Source organism: Malus domestica, chromosome 08 (genome assembly GCF_042453785.1).
Source record: "Malus domestica chromosome 08, GDT2T_hap1".
Lineage (NCBI taxonomy): Eukaryota > Viridiplantae > Streptophyta > Magnoliopsida > Rosales > Rosaceae > Malus > Malus domestica.
In genome coordinates this window covers 3,538,462-3,558,026 of record NC_091668.1, presented here as the reverse complement: position 1 = coordinate 3,558,026, position 19,565 = coordinate 3,538,462, and the positions used below count along the sequence as shown (strand labels likewise).

General features: G+C 37.6%; 1 protein-coding gene across 1 annotated transcript; it reads left to right on the top strand.

Moving 5' to 3' along the window:
- The first annotated feature begins 4,624 nt into the window (after positions 1–4,624).
- On the top strand, positions 4,625–18,037 carry LOC103413415 (glutamate receptor 2.2-like). Its single transcript, XM_029106721.2, has 5 exons — positions 4,625–5,093; positions 14,468–15,846; positions 15,940–16,252; positions 16,348–16,757; positions 17,027–18,037. Exons 1-5 carry the CDS (start codon positions 4,718–4,720, stop codon positions 17,630–17,632), a joined length of 3,084 nt encoding a protein of 1,027 aa, XP_028962554.2. The 5' UTR covers positions 4,625–4,717; the 3' UTR covers positions 17,633–18,037.
- The last annotated feature ends 1,528 nt before the right edge of the window (positions 18,038–19,565 follow it).

Sequence of the window (19,565 nt, the reverse complement as noted above, 5' to 3'; positions counted from 1 at the left end):
CCTGCAGAAACAAGTTGATCTCAAATAGACTTCAATCGCATTAAGAACTTATCACCTGAATCTGCTCCTTTCTGTGCAGTGTAGAACTCCGTCTTTAACTGACTAATCCTTGCAACAGACACCAAAGCAAATCTATCTGGCAAGCATGTCCATGCTTCTTGAGGAGTTTTACAACCAATAATGTGTTCCATTGCATCATCAGATACAGTGGCCATTAACAGACTAAGCAATGCCATATCCTTTTTAACCCAGCTTTTATATGCATCAGTGATCTCCTTCGTAACACCCATTTCAGTATGTATAACAAATTTTGGTGGACAGGGATTCTCACCAGTAAAGAAATCAAACAGATCATATCCACGCAAAACAGATTGGAATTGATAGGACCATTTTACAAAATTATCATCCTGAAGCTTCACAGTCAACATTCCCAGAAGCCCTTCAATTTTCAGTGTTTTCTGACATAATTGCTTCACAAATCACGCAAGATTGATACTATGCCTTTCTAAGAACAGAATACTTTCAATAATCAAGAAATGAAATCTCCAAAACGATCAACCAATTAATCAACAAAGATACCCCACTCAATCTTTCAATCAACAACTATTTTCAACAATTCTGTACTACTGACATCGGCCCTTCGTAGCAAGAAACTCAAAAAAATACTTCAATCAATTTCACTGAATGTACACACTTGGCATCGGCCTTATCAAACATTCTTCATCACATACATCAAACATATCATATCACAGCAAGACATGGCATCGGCCTTCAATCAATTACTCATGAAAATCAGATCAAAATTCTACTCAGACAATATCGCAAACACCTTATATGCGAAAACAGGAACAAATATGTACACATAGAAATCCCAGCACTTGCAGAAAATTCCAGCGGAAGAATCATCCCATCGTTCCTCGGCGATGATACCATATTAACAGCACCAAGAAAGCAGAAGAAATGAAGGTTTGCAAGAAATGCAGAAGCACAGAAATGTAAAGAACGAAAGTATCGAAAAGAGAGAAGCAATGAGAGAGAAAGTAGATTGTATTCAGAAGGAATGAATTCGATACAATTACAATCTGCTAGCCTTGTATTTTTAGGCTATTGTTTCTTACTCATTACACTACTAACCACCCTAACTAACTTCCCGTTATCTCTCTAACTTCTTTTAACTTATTTGTGCTGACTTGGCAGCTGAGCTGTCCTCCTTTCCTTTCAGCCAACAGGTTTGACACATAAAATAATTTGCTCTGATACCATAAAAAAAGTTAAGGTTTTATCATAAAACCAATTAACAAATGAGAAGTGACCTAATTCCTTATAAGTCCTTAGAAGGTCTCTCCTATTATTAATAAGTAGATTCATTCTCAACAAGACCTCCCTTTCATAACCACGCTACGTATATATGTATTAACTTTTGACCTCTAATAGAGACGACGAGACTGACTTGTTTATCAGTTCTAGGACAATTTGACTGCACGTACATGATTGGTTAAAAAGATACAAATACTAACAGTATTTTAAAGTCTTCCAGTACACTGCAACTATGCTGCTATAGATCTTATTAATTAAATAAGCTTACAAGGCTGAAATTTCACAAGAATTATTGATAAATTTCTAGAAGAATATAAAGGCTTGTTTGATATCATATTTATAATTTTTTATAATTTTTCAAAACATTTCTTAATAATTTTTCTTGAAAACAATTTTCTTTAAAACTGGTATGCGATTTAAAAATTTTAAATCTTACAACTTAAATTGGACAAAAAGATCCATAAAAAGGGGGTTGAGAGAGAAAGATGAGAGAGGAGAAAAGAAAGTAAGAGATGATTGTAGGAAAGAGAAAGAAGTGAGAAGATCGGAGGATATAGAGAGGAAGAAGAGTGAGAGAAAGAACTGAGAAACTGAAGAGAGCGAATTGGAAGAGAGACGAAAAAGATAAAAAAAAAAAGAGAGAGAAGGGGGAGAGAGAAAGAAGAAAAGAGAGATGGATGTGAAGTGAGAGGGGAGGAGGGAGAGAAAGAAAAAGAGTGAGTTTAAGTTTAAAAACTTTAAAAAATCACTTTTTGTGTTTTTAGATAATAGACTATATGTTTGAATTAGTCTTGAGTTCAGTTTTTTAAAATAGTCTTATCAAACAAGTTTTTAAGGCCTAAAACTTGAAAATTATTTTTGAGTTTAAAAAGTTTGATTCAAGTAAAATACCAAACAAGCTCTAAAATGCTTGAAAACTATCATAGGACTTTAAACTTTTGTAAAGCTGGAGACAGATTCAGAAATTTTGATTCTGAAATGAAGCGAGCCCTACCCGGCCCCCGCCACCGCAAATGCCACATGAGAAATTTGGAGAGCTGAAATTCATCTTTGAAACCACCATGGATCTGATTGAATAGGTACATTGTTGTTTAGAAGCTTAGGGCCCGTTTGTTTGGCTTCTCTAAGTCTCACTGGACTGGATTGGAGTATAGTCCAGTGTTTGTTTGGAACACGGACTACTTTTAATGGTACTACGAGGGACTCGCCTCGACTAGCAACCTCCTTAGATGGTCTTACAGAGACCCCCCGAAAACAACAGGACTGCTAAGACCGGCTTTGTTCGTCAGCTTCACTTGTCTTCTTCGTTTGTCTGCTTCGCTCGCCAACTTTCCCAACGGGTCTCAAATCGTTGGGCTCCAGCTCGGAGAAGAGTCTGGGTTGGCTGGATCTGGGGCCTTGGAAGATGACGGTGGTTTGTTGTTTGATACAGGATCTGCTGCCATGGTTGTCCAGTAATTACCAAACTGCCTTCTCTCTCGCTCGTCGGATATTTGTCGACTTCCTCACCCGACTGATTAGTAATCGAATTGAAGGTGAGGTGGGTTTTTTACCCGACTTCCTCACTCGTCGGATACTTGTCGACTTCCTCACCCGACTTTCTGAGAATGTGTGAAAAGAATAGAATTGCTGATGAGAGAGAGAGAGAGAGAGAGAGAGAGAGAGAGAGATTGAGAGGGAGATGGACGGGAAAGTGGAGAGATTTGGGGAAGGAGACGAGAATTCTAGAAAAAGAAAATGAAAATAAAAGAAAAAAAAAGTATTAAAAAACATATAGATTAAATAGTATAATATTATAATTTGATAATTTATAAAAACATATTAAAAAAGATAGGGATTAAATAATATAATTTTAGAGTTTGTTAATTATTCTGCTTCTTAGTCCGATACTGCACAAAACGTTTCACTAAGTTAGTCCAGCTTAGTCTAGTCTAAGCCAGTCCAGCTTAATCCCTAAAACTAGTCCAGTCCGAGACAATCCGGTGCAACAAACGCACCCTTAAATTATTAATTTGACACTATCAGGAAGTCATATGTGACGTTCTAAGACAAAGTCGTAAGACATATGCTTGAGCCTTTTGGGTCAAGAATGTATGCTACATCCTTGAACTTTGAATCAAGTGGTGGATTAATTAGACTTAAGAAAAAAGTTTGTACCTCATTTAAAATCTTTGAAAATTTCAAAAGAATACTCCATTCCTTGAAGATGACTTTCTTTTTGGCGTCATTTGCAATGCATCTTCCTTTTTTCTAAACTTCGGCGGTACGAGGGGAAGTTTTACACATGACAAGATAATTGGTGGATGTATTCTAGATATCCCTTCTATAAACATACAATTAACTTTTTTTATTAGGAAAGTCCATTTAGCTATTTGAACCACACAGATAAGGATTTCGGATTGTATGAAGGGCAACAAACTCCATCTACTACTTGTCATTTGTCTCCGGAGAGATAGTTCCAATATCTCAGCTTGCTATCCCCAATTAATCAAGAAAACAAATAATATTAAGTGGTAAAGAAAAAGAAATAGAAAAGAGTGTCCTAGAATAACTTGTTTATACAAGTTGATTATTCAATTCTAATCTGAACCACATATCACATAAAATCAAAATTTCTGAACCTCACCTCCCACCCTTACATCCATTTAATTCTTTATTATTAAAACAATTCAAATATGTAGATATGAGCGTAGCCGTATTCAGTAGCGTAGATGCTCCCCCATGCTCTCAATTTCGAATTTTCTTTTGCAATTTAGATTAATTTAAAGATAAAAACAATTCGAAGGCTATTCTTTATTATATGAAGTCAGTTTTTCACTAGATTATATATAGGTCATCCGTAATTTTATATTCTAGTTGGCTGCTTTCAATGTAGCGTAGTCAAGACTCGGGAGGAGTATGCTTCAACTTTGAATTAAGTGGTGGAATCTAAGACTATGTCCCATTTAGGCATATTAAACTACAAATAATGTTTATGTCTTTACAAGTAAGAAAACATTCATCTTAATTTATTTGTAAATTACAGTTTAACACATAAAAAATAATAATTCAAACTATGATTTGTCTGCTTAATTACCAAAAGACGACAACAATAGGAATGAGTATAAGAAGGAGAACAGAAATGAGTACGAAAAAAATTATTGCATGAATGCACACACTCCGCATAATAGTCGAGACTCATGCTACACGGTTTGTCCACAGAGAGAGTACCGCAAAGTCAATAATAATTAGTTTAATTTCCCATATAATATTGTTAATTCAATGTACATATCTTAATTTTCATAGGATATGGTTACATATTTTGTTCTGGCCTTATAGATTGGGTCATGGCGACGACGACCGGCTGATTCTTTGAGGATTTTCCAGGGACTTTTCATGTGTGATTTTCCAGGTACTTTTCATGTGTACCTACTCTGCATATTCATATATTTATATATGCTTCATCCTCACAAATAGTGTCTTGCAACTTAAGAAAGCACTTGTTCAAATAAACATGGGTACCGTCAAGAAACCTTGTATGGTCTTTTTATGCTTTCTCTTCCTCTTGTCATGGATTTTCAATGTGGCGGCGGTTGCGGCGGTTGAAAACACAACTATCCAAGTGAATGTGGGTGTTGTTGTTGACCTCGATCAACCCAGTCAGAGCGGGAAGATGTATTTGAGTTGCATCAAAATGGCCATCGAGGACTTCTATGCATCTCATGCTCACTTCAAGACCAGGCTTGTTTTGAACACTAGGGACTCCAAGCAATCTGTTGTTGGTGCAGCTGCTGCAGGTTCTCTCTCTCTCTCACATATGATGATGTCCTATTATAATGGATGATACATGCCTAGAGTGTGCTATATATGAATTTGTTTAAATCAGAGGCTTTTAGATCCAGGTCCAAAAACATAGTGTTTTTTAGGGGTGAGTCCAATTATCTAATTATATGTTTTTATTTCTTTTATACTCATACTCATTTTATATTTTCTAAAAATATTAAAAATCAATTAAAATCTTCTAATATTATGTATTTTCCAACTCCAAAAAATCTAATCAATATCTTATAACAAAAAAACTAATATACTAACATAAATATATCTGCAAAACATTCTACCCTAACTCAAGGAACAAATATATGAATGTATATTATACCTATAACTGAGATATGAAATCTAACTAAAAGGTAGAAAGAAAAAATATACCTACAAACAAGACGGATTAATCTATGACATGATGTCTATAAAAAAGAACATGTCATATAGGTAGATAAAATACAATTAATCAGCAATATAGGTTGATTATAAAAATTAAAAATAAAATCTACAAATGGGGTTTAAAGCAGGAGGAAGAACAAAAAAATAACAAATAAATAAATAAAAAGAAATAATTAAAGAGATAATTACAAAGAAATTTGATTTTTATAATAATTCTTATCATTGAAGAGACAATTATTGATAATTAAAATTTTAAGAAATTGGACTATTCTTACTGTTGACTAAAAAAAATTGGACTTATATCAAGTTTCCCCTTTAAATAACCAGTGTAACAATTAAAGGTTCGTTTGGAAGTACTTTTAAAATGGCTGAAACCATTTTGGTGAGAATATTTTTGAAACCAATGTTTAATAAAAATCTAAGTGGATCTGAGAAAAACACTTTAAGTGTTTTCTGCAAGAAGCACATATCTGATATTTCTTTCCAAAAATTTGGAAACCTAAACTCAATTTCACCAAGAACACTTTCAATCATTTTAAAAACATTTTCAAATGAACCCTAACAAATTATGTTAAAGGTGTGTCTGTAAGTGCAACGTGCAAAACCATACAATTTTTAGATCCAGGTTCAAAAACATAGTTTTTTTTAGGGGTGAGTCCAATTATCTAATTATATGTTTTTATTTCTTTTATACTCATACTCATTTTATATTTTCTAAAAATATTAAAAATCAATTAAAATCTTCTAATATTATGCATTTTCCAACTCCAAAAAATCTAATCAATATCTTATAACAAAAAAACTAATATACAACAACAACAACAACAACAAAGCCTTTTCCCACTAAGTGGGGTCGGCTATATGAATCCTAGAACGCCATTGCGCTCGGTTTTGTGTCATGTCCTCCGTTAGATCCAAGTACTCTAAGTCTTTTCTTAGAGTCTCTTCCAAAGTTTTCCTAGGTCTTCCTCTACCCCTTCGGCCCTGAACCTCTGTCCCGTAGTCACATCTTCGAACCGGAGCGTCAGTCGGCCTTCTTTGCACATGTCCAAATCACCGGAGCTGATTTTCTCTCATCTTTCCTACAATTTCGGCTACTCCTACTTTACCTCGGATATCCTCATTCCCAATCTTATCCTTTCTCGTGTGCCCACACATCCCACGAAGCATCCTCATCTCCGCTACACCCATTTTGTGTACGTGTTGATGCTTCACCGCCCAACATTCTTTGCCATACAACATCGCTGGCCTTATTGCCGTCCTATAAAATTTTCCCTTGAGCTTCAGTGGCCTACGACGGTCACACAACACGCCGGATGCACTCTTACACTTCATCCATCCAGCTCGTATTCTATGGTTGAGATCTCCATCTAATTCTCCGTTCTCTTGCAAGATAGATCCTAGGTAGCAAAAACGGTCGCTTTTTGTGATCTTCGCTAGATTGCTCCGGTCATTAGTGTGGATAAGTATATAAATGGATAGAGATAGGAAAGCAAACACAAGATGTACGTGGTTCACCCAGATTGGCTACGTCCACGGAATAGAAGAGTTCTCATTAATTGTGAAGGGTTTACACAAGTACATAGGTTCAAGCTCTCCTTTAGTGAGTACAAGTGAATGATTTAGTACAAATGACATTAGGAAATATTGTGGGAGAATGATCTCGTAATCACGAAACTTCTAAGTATCGGAGTGTGGTGTCGTCTTGACTTGCCTTATCTGTCTCATAGGTAGATGTGGCATCTTCTCTAGAAGTACTCTTCCTCCATCCAGGGGTGGTATCTTTAACTGGTGGAGATGCACAAGGTAATGTATCAATTTCACTTGAAGCTTACTTGTAGTTTCAGGCTTGGTCAAGCGCGATACAAACCATGTAGTAGGAGTCCCCCAAGTCGCCGAGCTAGGGGGTCTGCTGAAAGAGGTGACAGACAAGGTAAGCAATCAGAGCTCCGACTGATTGTTCACCTTCTCCCCATCTTGCAGCAGCATGAAGGATAAAGAGAAGAAAAATGAGAAGAGATGATATGAGATACTTTTGCTTTTGAAGAAGTAACTTTCCACAGGCTTATTCTTGAACTGAGCTGGAGGGTTTTCTGGTTTCCTCCAGAGTATAAGGCCGACTGAAGAATTTGAGGGTCAAAACAAGTCCATCAAATCTAGAGTACGTTCCATCCTGCTGATATGGGATACTTTTGCTTTTGACAGAGTAATGGATGTATCGGCACGTGTGCTGTTACGCTTGTCTCCACATGCTTCCTTGTATCCTTCGCACTTGCCCTATCTGTTCCTCAAGCAGATGCGGAATCTTCCCTGGAAACATAAGATGTTGAAGATGAGTACTCGAGAGCAATGCCAGGTAAGTAATCAGGTAAGGGGTTCCAGCAGTCAGTTCCTGGCTGGAAGCTTGATTCCAAGTGCTGACTGATTGCTCTCTTTCTCCTTGTCTTGCAGGTAAAAACAAGGCCAAAGGAAAAGACAGGGAAAAAGCATGATATGGGATACTCTTGCTTTTAACCCTGATGATATGAGATATTCTTGCTCTAGTATAGCTTGTTTGCAGAGGTATTATCGGGGGAAAGAAAGCTGAATATTTTGAAAGGCTTCGTTGGGAGTGCCCTCTCAGATATGATGAAGGGTTGAGCATTTTTGTAGGTCTGCCTGTCCGTTGGGGATGGAGGTCGACATATATAGGAGTCTCCATAACAACAAGTAGTAATGCTATTCCTTTACCCTGCTTGGTCATAGCACGGTAGTGGGAGCTGCCAGTTTCACATGTTTTAACTCTGTCAGAGCACTTTGAAAAAGTGGTCTGTGGTATCTGGCTCTCGAGATTCGGAGAACGATGTCTCTTCGATTTTTGAGAAAGCAATCATGCTGGGGGTCTGGCTCTCGAGATTCGGAGAGCAGTGTCTCTTCGATTTTTGAGGAAGTAATCATGTTGGGAGTCTGGCTCTCGAGATTCGGAGGGCGGTGCCTCTTCGATTTTGGAGCAAGCAATCCTGTTGGGAGTTTTGTCTCGAATGTGAGTAAAGGTTGGGCATGTTTGCTAGTCTACCTTGCCACGAAGTACAAAGGTTGACACACAGGGACTTTCCAATTATCCAGCAATGGTACTGTTCCTTTACCCTCTCTTCGCTTTTGAGAAAGTAGTCATGTTGGGAGTCTGGCTCTCGAGATTCGGAGGATGGTGCCTCTTCGATTTTGGAGCAAGCAATCTTGTTGGGAGTGTTTTCTCGAATGTGAGTAAAGGTTGGGCATGTTTGCTAGTCTACCTTGCCACGAAGCACAGAGGTTGACACACAGGGACTTTCCAATTATCCAGCAGTGGTACTGTTCCTTTACCCTTGTGGGTAATAATATGGTAGCTAGACCTTCAAAATTTATGTGTCTAAACTTTGTTAGTGCTGTTTCTTTGCTATTCTTTTACCTTTCTTAGTCAGAGCGATGTAGTGGGAGCTGCAAGCTTCACGTGCTCAACTTTGGCAGAGAACTTTGGCAAAGTTATCTGTGATACCCATGAGCTATTGTTGCGTGTGGGAAGTGGGTGATTGAACAGTAAGATTCATGTGCTTTCTACTTCACCAGAAGTCTTCGACAGAATGCCCATAATTTCCGCAAAGCTGAGTGTGCGTGTGACAGGTGCTGACAAGACTAGAAAAGTAGGTGCCTCTTCGATTTCTGAGATCGGCCCTCGTGGTCTCTGAGCAGCCCATCTTTTGAGAAAGCGAGCGCATCTTCGATTGATTCGGAGAACGATGCCTCATCGATTTTTTAGAAAGCAATCATGCTGGGGGTCTGGCTCTCGAATATTCGGGGAGCAGTGTCTCTTCGATTTTTGAGAAAGTAATCATGTTGGGAGTCTGGCTCTCGAGATTCGGAGGGCGGTGCCTCTTCGATTTTGGAGCAAGCAATCTTGTTGGGAGTGTTTTCTCGAATGTGAGTAAAGGTTGGGCATGTTTGCTAGTTTACCTTGCCACGAAGCACAGAGGTTGACACACAGGGACTTTCCAATTATCCAGCAATGGTACTGTTCCTTTACCCTCTCTTCGATTTTTAAGAAAGTAGTCATGTTGGGAGTCTGGCTCTCGAGATTCGGAGGACGGTGCCTCTTCGATTTTGGAGCAAGCAATCTTATTGGGAGTGTTTTCTCGAATGTGAGTAAAGATTGGGCATGTTTGCTAGTCTACCTTGCCACGAAGCACAGAGGTTGACACACAGGGACTTTCCAATTATCCAGCAGTGGTACTGTTCCTTTACCCTTGTGGGTAATAATATGGTAGCTAGACCTTCAAAATTTATGGGTCTAAACTTTGTTAGTGCTGTTTCTTTGCTATTCTTTTACCCTTCTTAGTCAGAGCGATGTAGTGGGAGCTGCAAGCTTCACGTGCTCAACTTTGGCAGAGAACTTTGGCAAAGTTATCTGTGGTACCCATGAGCTATTGTTGCGTGTGGGAAGTGGGTGATTGAACAGTAAGATTCATGTGTTTTCTACTTCCCCAGAAGTCTTCGACAGAATGCCCATAATTTCCGCAAAGCTGAGTGTGCGTGTGACAGGTGCTGACAAGGCTGGAAAAGTAGGTGCCTCTTCGATTTCTGAGATCGGCCCTCGTGGTCTCTGGGGAGCCCAGCTTTTGAGAAAGCGAGCGCCTTTTCGATTTCTGAGATCGGCATTCGTGGTCTTTGAGCAGCCCAACTTTTGAGAAAGCAAACGCCTCTTCGATTTCTGAGATCAACCCTCGTGATCTCTAAGCAGCCCAGCTTTTGAGAAAGCAAACGCCTCTTCGATTTCTGAGCAGGCGCCTCTTCGATTTCTGAAGCTCTGTCGAGTGCAGATTTTTATAGGGGCTGGCATTAAGTTCCAAAGCACACTTGAATCTCCACCAGTAGAAGCTTCATTATTGCACTTCTAAGATCTTGATTTGTCTGACCTCTTCTCTCTTCAACACCTTTGAAAATGTCTGGCCCCTCCGACCGTCGTTTTGACTTGAACCTTGTTGAAGAGGCAGCCCCGCCTTCTCCAGACAACATATGGCGCCCATCCTTCGTCTCCCCTACTGGTCCTCTTACCGTTGGGGATTCCGTGATGAAGAATGATATGACCGCTGCGGTGGTGGCCAGGAACCTTCTCACTCCCAAAGATAACAGACTACTTTCCAAACGGTCTGATGAGTTAGCTGTTAAGGATTCGCTGGCTCTCAGTGTTCAGTGTGCAGGTTCTGTGTCTAATATGGCCCAACGCCTATTTGCTCGAACCCGCCAAGTTGAATCATTGGCGGCTGAAGTGATGAGTCTCAAACAGGAGATTAGAGGGCTCAAGCATGAGAATAAACAGTTGCACCGGCTCGCACATGACTATGCTACAAACATGAAGAGGAAGCTTGACCAGATGAAGGAAACTGATGGTCAGGTTTTACTTGATCATCAGAGATTTGTGGGTTTGTTCCAAAGGCATTTATTGCCTTCGTCTTCTGGGGCTGTACCGCGTAATGAAGCTCCGAATGATCAACCTCTGATGCCTCCTCCTTCTAGGGTTCTGTCCAGTACTGAGGCTCCAAATGATCCCCCTCCGGTGCCTTCTCTTTCTGGGGCTCTACCGACTGCTGAGACTTCTCCTAAGCAACCTTTGTGAAGGCTCCCTCTTGTGTGTTTATTTTGACTCATGTATATGTACATATTTGTAACTTATCGGGGATATCAATAAATAAGCTTTCCTTCATTTCAACGTATTGTGTTAAATACACCAAAGCCTTCTTCGCTAAGTTCTTTGAATTTTCTTTTGTTGAAGCTTGTATGTTGAAGCTTTCTGAGTGGAGCATGTAGGTTGGGGTAGTGTTCCCTTAATTTCCCGAGTGAGGAAAACTTCTCGGTTGGAGACTTGGAAAATCCAAGTCACTGAGTGGGATCGGCTATATGAATCTTAGAACGCCATTGTGCTCGATCCTGTGTCATGTCCTTCGTTAGATCCAAGTACTCTAAGTCTTTTCTTAGAGTCTCTTCCAAAGTTTTCCTAGGTCTTCCTCTACCCCTTCGGCCCTGAACCTCTGTCCCATAGTCGCATCTTCTAATCGGAGCGTCAGTAGGCCTTCTTTGCACATGTCCAAACCACCGTAACCGATTTTCTCTCATCTTTCCTTCAATTTCGGCTACTCCTACTTTAAACAAAAAAAAAAAAAAAAAAAAAAAAAAAAACTAATATACTAACATAAATATATCTGCAAAACATTCTACCCTAACTCAAGTAACAAATATATGAATGTATATTATACCTATAACTGAGATATGAAATCTAACTAAAAGGTAGAAAAAAAATAATATACCTACAAACAAGACGGATTAATCTATGACATGATGTTTATAAAAAAGAACATGTCATATAGGTAGATAAAATACAATTAATCAGCAATATAGGTTGATTATAAAAATTAAAAATAAAATCTACAAATGGGGTTTAAAGCAGGAGGAAGAACAAATAAATAACAAATAAATAAATAAAAAGAAATAATTAAAGAGATAATTACAAAGAAATTTGATTTTTATAATAATTCTTATCATTGAAGAGACAATTATTGATAATTAAAATTTTAAGAAATTTGACTATTCTTACTGTTGACTAAAAAAAATTGGACTTATATCAAGTTTCCTCTTTAAATAATCAGTGTAACAATTAAAGGTTTGTTTGGAAGTACTTTTAAAATGGTTGAAACCATTTTGGTGAAAATATTTTTGAAACCAATGTTTAATAAAAATCTAAGTGGATCTTGGAAAAACACTTTAAGTGCTTTCTGCAAGAAGCACATATCTGATATTTCTTTCCAAAAATTTGGAACCCAAACTCAATTTCACTAAGAACACTTTCAATCATTTTAAAAACATTTTCAAATGAACCCTAACAAATTATGTTAAAGATGTGTCTGTAAGTGCAACGTGCAAAACCCTACAATTTTCGACCTCACATGTTTAATACAAGGGGATGTGAGCAAGAGGGGAAAACGGTACGATTTTCAGTTTTGTCATTTAATTATATTTTTCAAACCGTGTTAGGCAGCTGGTCCCGTCAAGCCTTATAAATTCTTCAATGACCAACCAAAATGTTGTCTCTTCGTGGATTCGGGGTATTAGCGAATATTGACATCGTTTCGTATAATCTGATCATACATAACTATGCAATTCATAAAGATTTAACCATTTTAACTGGAAAAATAATGTATAATATCTGTTAAGAGTTGACGGTGTGTAGAGAGTTTGTCCCACATTGGTGACGGACAATTCTAGCTAAGCGCTTATATGATATTGGGTTATTTCTCATATAGCCAATTGATATTATGAGGAAACCCTAATTTCATCATGATATTCAAAGCAGGTTGTCCCTGAAAGCCTAAGGGGCCACACTTGCTCACGTGTCACCCACATTTTGTTCATATGTGGCTTGAAAATCGGTTACACATGCAGGGGCGTGTTGAGAGTTGTGTGGAGAGTTTGTCCCACATTGGTGAGAGACAAGTCTAGCTAAGGGGGCTTATATGATCTTGGGCTATTCCCCATACTGCCAATTGATTTTATGGTGAAACCCCAATTTCATCAATATCATTAAATTAGTCAATCACACTAATCAATTTTTTTTAGGGATACTTTGGATGTGGTCCCTAATTCTTAACATTCTTTGACTAAAACCTTAATGGTATTCAAAGTTTGATCAAAGTCCCTTGACTTTGTACACCTCATTATATTACAATTAATAATTATATTTTTATAGTTTTGACATTAATTGTTTGATATTCTATGAGATTTATAATCCTATAAATTTAAAATCCCTCATTATAATACTATTAGAAACCGTTACAATAAAAAAATTCAAACATTTTGCTTGAATAAATGGATAAAAACTATGTAAAAATAATAAATAATAAATGGCAAAAAAAAATGTATCCATAGTGTTAAAAAAAATTGGTACATTTCACATATAACAAAGTGGTACATTAATAAAGAAGAATGAGTACATTATAAATACATTAGGGTATAGATAAAAGATTAAAAAATTATGATTACAAATGAATTTAAAAACAAATATAGGCGCTAAAAGAAATTAATACATGGGTACAAAATAAAACTAAAAAGAAAATACTACAAATTTAAAAAAAAATGTTGCAAATTAAAAGTGGGTACAAACTAAAAATATAAATATATGATACAAAGTTTATCCATAAAACATAAATATACCATATGTAATTTTTCTATCATTGATTAAATATACAATGTCACGTGACGGTATACACATGAGTACAAACACAAATAAAACTTTAAAAAATATGGGCACAAAAAGAAACTAATATATGGGTACAAATTAAAAATAGATACAAACTAAAAATAAAAATATATGATAAAAAATTTAGCCATAAATATAAATATACTAATTGTAACATTTTTAACACTAAGAACATCTCCAACCCTGGGCTAAAAGCCAAATTACCCCCCAAATTACCCTCCCAAACACTCTCTAACCCATGCTAAAATTTTAGGCTAAATGCCAAATGCTATTTCTGGGCCAAATACCCCCCAGCTTTCCCCCCGAGCTAAATGCAAAATGTTTATCGGAATTTAAATTTTTTTAGATTAAAATGTTCATAAAATTAATTTACAATAATCTACATATTTATTTTTTTTTTAAATGATTTAAGAAAAAAATTTAGGCTAATTTCATTCTTTAATAATTCCGGGCTAAAATTTTAGGGTAGAAGGGTTGGAGCAGAAAAAATGTTTCTGGGCTAAAAATTTTGGCTTTTAGCTTAAAGGAATATATGTAATAATAAAATTATTTTATTATTCAAATAATTAATGATGCTATTAATACCCAAAGACCTTGATCAAAAATTGAAAATGAATAGGCTTTTAATCAATGGAGTAGTAAAAACAAGGATATGAACCTAATTTCTCATTTTTTTTTATTGGGACACAGCTCTAGACCTGATAAAGAATGTAGAAGTGCAAGCAATCCTGGGGCCAGTGACATCAATGCAGGCTAGCTTTGTTGTTAATCTTGGAGACCAAGCTCATGTGCCCATTTTATCATTTTCTGCAACAAGCCCCTCTCTTACTTCACTCCAAAGCTCTTACTTCTTCCGAATTACACAAACCGACTCTCAGCAAGTGAAAGCCATAAGTGCCATTGTTAAAAATTTCGGATGGAGACAAGTTGTGCCAATTTATGTAGACAATACGTACGGCGAGGGAGTCATACCCTTTTTAATTGATGCATTGCAAGAGGTTGATGCTCATGTCCCTTATCGGAGTGTCATTCCCGCATCACCTACAGATGTACAAATTGAAAAAGAGCTTCACAAGTTAATGACAATGCAAACTAGAGTCTTCATTGTGCACATGTTGCCCATACTTTGCACTAAGCTATTTGCCAAGGCAAAAGAGGTCGGAATGATGAGAAAAGGCTATGTTTGGATCATGACCAACGGGGTAGGAAATCGTTTATGGTCAATCCCTCCGGTAGTTCTGAATTCAATGCAAGGGGTATTAGGTGTGGAAACTGACGTTCCAAGAACAGAGGAGCTTGAAAATTTCAAAATGCGGTGGAAAAGACGATTCCAACAAGACAATCCAGCCATCATCGATGTTGATGTCGATGTATTTGGATTTCGGGCTTATGATGCAGTTTTTGCACTAGCCTTTGCAGTAGAAGAAGTTGGGTTTAATACAAACTCTGATTTTCAAAATAGGAATGATTCCGTTAACTCAACAGATCTTGATACGTTTGAGGTCTCCCAATATGGTCTAAAACTTTCACAAGCCATATCTAATACTTCATTCAAAGGTATAGCTGGTGACTTCAGGCTTGACGATGGGCAACTTCACGCATCGAATTTTAAGATAGTTAACGTAAATGGTGATGGAGTAAGAACTATTGCATTTTGGACACCAGAAAATGGTATGTTAAAGACACTGAATTCAGCAAACACAAGCACACTTTCAACTTCAACTTCCAAGTGCAATCTTACAAGCATACTTTCAACTTCCAAGTGCAATCTTTCACCGATTATATGGCCTGGAGATTCTTTCTCTGTTCCCAAGGGGTGGGAGATCCCAACAAATGACAAGAAGCTGAGAATTGGAGTTCCTGTAAAGCTTGGTTTTAGTGAGTTTGTTAAGGTAACCAAGAACCCTAGCACTAACACAACGCAAGTCACTGGGTTCAGTATTGATGTCTTTGAGGCTGCAGTTGAAGTACTACCATATGCACTTCCTTACGAGTTCATTCCCTTTGAGAATTCTGATGGAACAATGGCTGGCACGTACAATGATTTGGTCTATCAAGTATATCTTGAGGTAAACTTATATGTCAAAATAAAATATCGATTACTGATTTCATTTTGGACCCCGCAATTTATATTTTTCTCTGGTTACATCTTCTGTTGACAGAAATTTGATGCTGTGGTGGGAGATACCACGATTAGGGCAAACAGATCTTTGTACGTGGACTTTACGATGCCCTACACAGAATCGGGGGTAGTAATGGTTGTGCCAATCAGAGACACCAGGAGCAAAAATGCATGGGTTTTCTTGAAGCCCTTGACATGGGACTTGTGGCTTACGACTTTTTGTTTCTTCATCTTCATTGGTTTCGTCATCTGGGTACTTGAACATCAAATTAATGAAGACTTTCGCGGCCCTCCCTCACATCAAGTTGGCACAAGCTTTTGGTTCTCCTTCTCCACCATGGTGTTTTCACATAGTAATTATCGATCTCTTGGCTAGCTAATTTCAAAATAAGAAATCTTAATGGCATTCCCTTATTTTTGGTACACTTTTTTTAAACCACTTTTACAGGGGAGAGAGTGGTTAGCAACTTGGCCAGATTCTTGATGATTATATGGGTGTTTGTTGTGCTAGTTTTGACACAAAGCTACACAGCTAATCTAGCATCGCTATTAACAGTTGAACAACTCCAACCAACTGTCACGAATATAAAGGATATACTAAGAAAAGGGGAGAATGTTGGATGCATGGAGAATAGCTTTGTTTGCGAACTCTTGATGAAACAAGTCGGTTTCCATGAGTCCAAGCTTAAGGCTATCAAAACCATGGAAGAATGTGATGAAGCTCTTTCGAAAGGGAGCGGAAAGGGTGGTATTGCAGCTGTTGTTGCTGGAACCCCATATATGGAGCTTTTCATTGCGAAATATTGTTCCAAATATACCATGATTGGTCCAATCTACAAAACTGATGGCTTTGGTTTTGTAAGATTTCTTGCCTTTATACACACCTTTTTTGCTCCTTATGCACCAATGTTTATTTTTGCTCCTTGATTTATTCAACTCAACAACAATAACAAAGCCTTATCTCACTAAGTGCGGTCGGCTGTTGTTTATTCAACTCAAATGTCATAATTAAACATGATGCATGAGGAGAAAATGTGTACGGAAATGATTTTCCATATACATATATGTAGACATTTAAACGCATTTATAAAAACGTGACTTCTTTGAGATGATCACTTAATTGGCAGGTGTTTCCAAAGCGTTCTCCTCTTGTGCCCGATATTTCACAAGCAGTCCTAAGCGTGATGGAAGGAGAGAAGATCATGAAAATTGAGAGCAAATGGTTCAGTCAAGAAAGCAATTGTGAAGATAACTCCAGGACTCCAAGGATCTCAAGCAACAGCCTTGGTCTTGAAAGCTTTTGGGGCCTATTCCTAATTGCCGGGGTGGCTTCAATTCTAGCTCTCATCATATTCGTAGCTTGCTTCTTTTACAAGCATAGGCATGTCTTGGAGCAGCCTGATTCCAGAACTTCTTCTTCGAGATGGAGAAGGGTTCGAGCCATGATTGAAATTTTCAACGAAAAAGACCTCAACTCCCATACTTTTAAAAGCCGTCAACAACAAGAAGGAATTGCGGGGGTTGGAGAAGAAGTTAAGGCCTCACCTAATAGGAACTGGCCTGAAAGTCCATTCAGCTATGCAAACGACACTGATAAGGTTTTTGGATTCTACAAAGGGCAACAAACGCCATCTACTACTAGTCATGGGTCGCCGGAGCTTACTATCACTGTTCAAGAAATGCATGGAGCTCATGTAACAGCTCACGTAGAAAACAATCAACAGATTCAGTGAAATAAAAGAAGGGATAGTTTGGCCGTATAAATAATCTTGTAACTAAGGTTTAACAGTAAACTTTTCATGCTCGGACCAAGCATGTTGAACTTGATGACCACTATATCCGAGAGAAAGTTTTGTCTAAAGAGCTTTCAATCCATTTCATCTGCACACAGGATCAACTTGCTGATATTTGCACAAAGCCTCTGTCCAAGACTCGGTTTCATCTTCTCCGGCACAAACTTGCTCTTCACCACCCGCAGTTTAGTTTGAGGGGGGATATTAAGGCTAATATTGTAAAAGATAAAACTTAGAAGATATTTTTCTGTTATGGCTAATTTTCATGAGCTGTAAATTAGTTAGGTGAGCTGTCATTTTTCATAGGTTTATTGGTTGTATATATAACCATCTGTTGTAATCTTATTGATCAAGAAATATAATCATAAGTTTTCTATCAAATAATCTTGTAACTAAGGTTTAACAGTAAACCTTTTATCTGAAGAAGACATCTCACTTATTCGACAGAGCACCTTCAATTTGTAAATCTATAATTCAAAAAATATATATATACTAAAATAATCATATGGGTGTTATCGTGGACACTCCAAATAGTCAACCTACACTTTTCTCGTAAAAAAATTGTAAGAGAAAGTAACACTAGGAAGAAGTATAGAAGAATGACTTTTGAAAGTGCCAATAACATCTCTCTTTCGTTTTCCATAATTCAATATGCTCCTTTTGATACGCTCACTGCACCTAGCACTCAGAAAGAATTCCGGAAATTGCAATTTTATGCTTAGACCCTGGATATATTGAGAATTTGAAAGTTAATTAGGGCAACACTGAAAAGTTGTTGATTAGTCCTCAATAGTATGCAAGTGGTGAGTTGATTTGTTGGTTAGGAGTTAGGACTTAGGAGATGCATTATTTTTTGGACTTATGTTCAGGAGAAGGAAAAAAGAATGACAGTTGAACCTGTGCTAACACTTGCATTGTTGAGAAAACTAGAATCTTCATGACTATGATTGCATTAATGATTATACGCCGAGTATATGATGGATTGATTAGATTAATTGAACATATGCAATCAGATTAAGCAATGTTCAAAAGTTTTAAATTTATTGTGTATACTTTGGGTTCTGTAGTGTCAGACACCAAATGACGCTAAGTATACACAATAATAATTGAAATCTGTTTCATCTATTGTTATTTGTAGATCGAAAAACTCACAGGAAACCAAACGGCCAAATGCCAATTTTCTGCATCTAGTTTGAATTTTTCTAGCAACACGCAGAATATTAATTTAGCGATCATACATTCCTCCCACAAATTAACTTGAGACAACCACCATAACTCAATAATCTGCAAAGTGCACCCATTACACCCACGGACATCGTGAGCAGCATGGGCCAAAGCCAGTTTGAGGGATCTAACAGCTCGCTCACTTCCACTATTTGCATGGGTTTGAAGGTTCTGATGGCTCAAGCACTGCTTGTGCTATTGGCACTGGGTTTGAAGGTTCTAATGGCTCAACCACTTCCGCAGTTGGCATTGGGTATCGGCACAAGGGGCATAAGTGACTGGTCTCCTGAGTCATTAAAGCCCTCTGTTAGGACCCAAATTAAACAGTTGGATCTGTTCTAAGCCCAACGCCCCACTTAACACATGATTCTGCTGTTGGGTATTTATTTATTTCACGTAAATGAACAGTGAACGGCCCAAAAGGTCTGAAGACACTTTTGTCGTGGCAAAAATGGGCGGCAAGACCGCCCTGTGACGCCCTCTTTCACACTGAAGAAGGGTTTGTTCGGCTGTGTTGCAGAGGAAAAGTACATTTTCAATGGCAAAATCTATAAATCCAAGAGGATCAAAGCTTAAGTATTCAAGTGGGAGCTCATCTCTGACAAACATCACATCAACCATTTGGATGAAATGGAATGAACCGAATTGG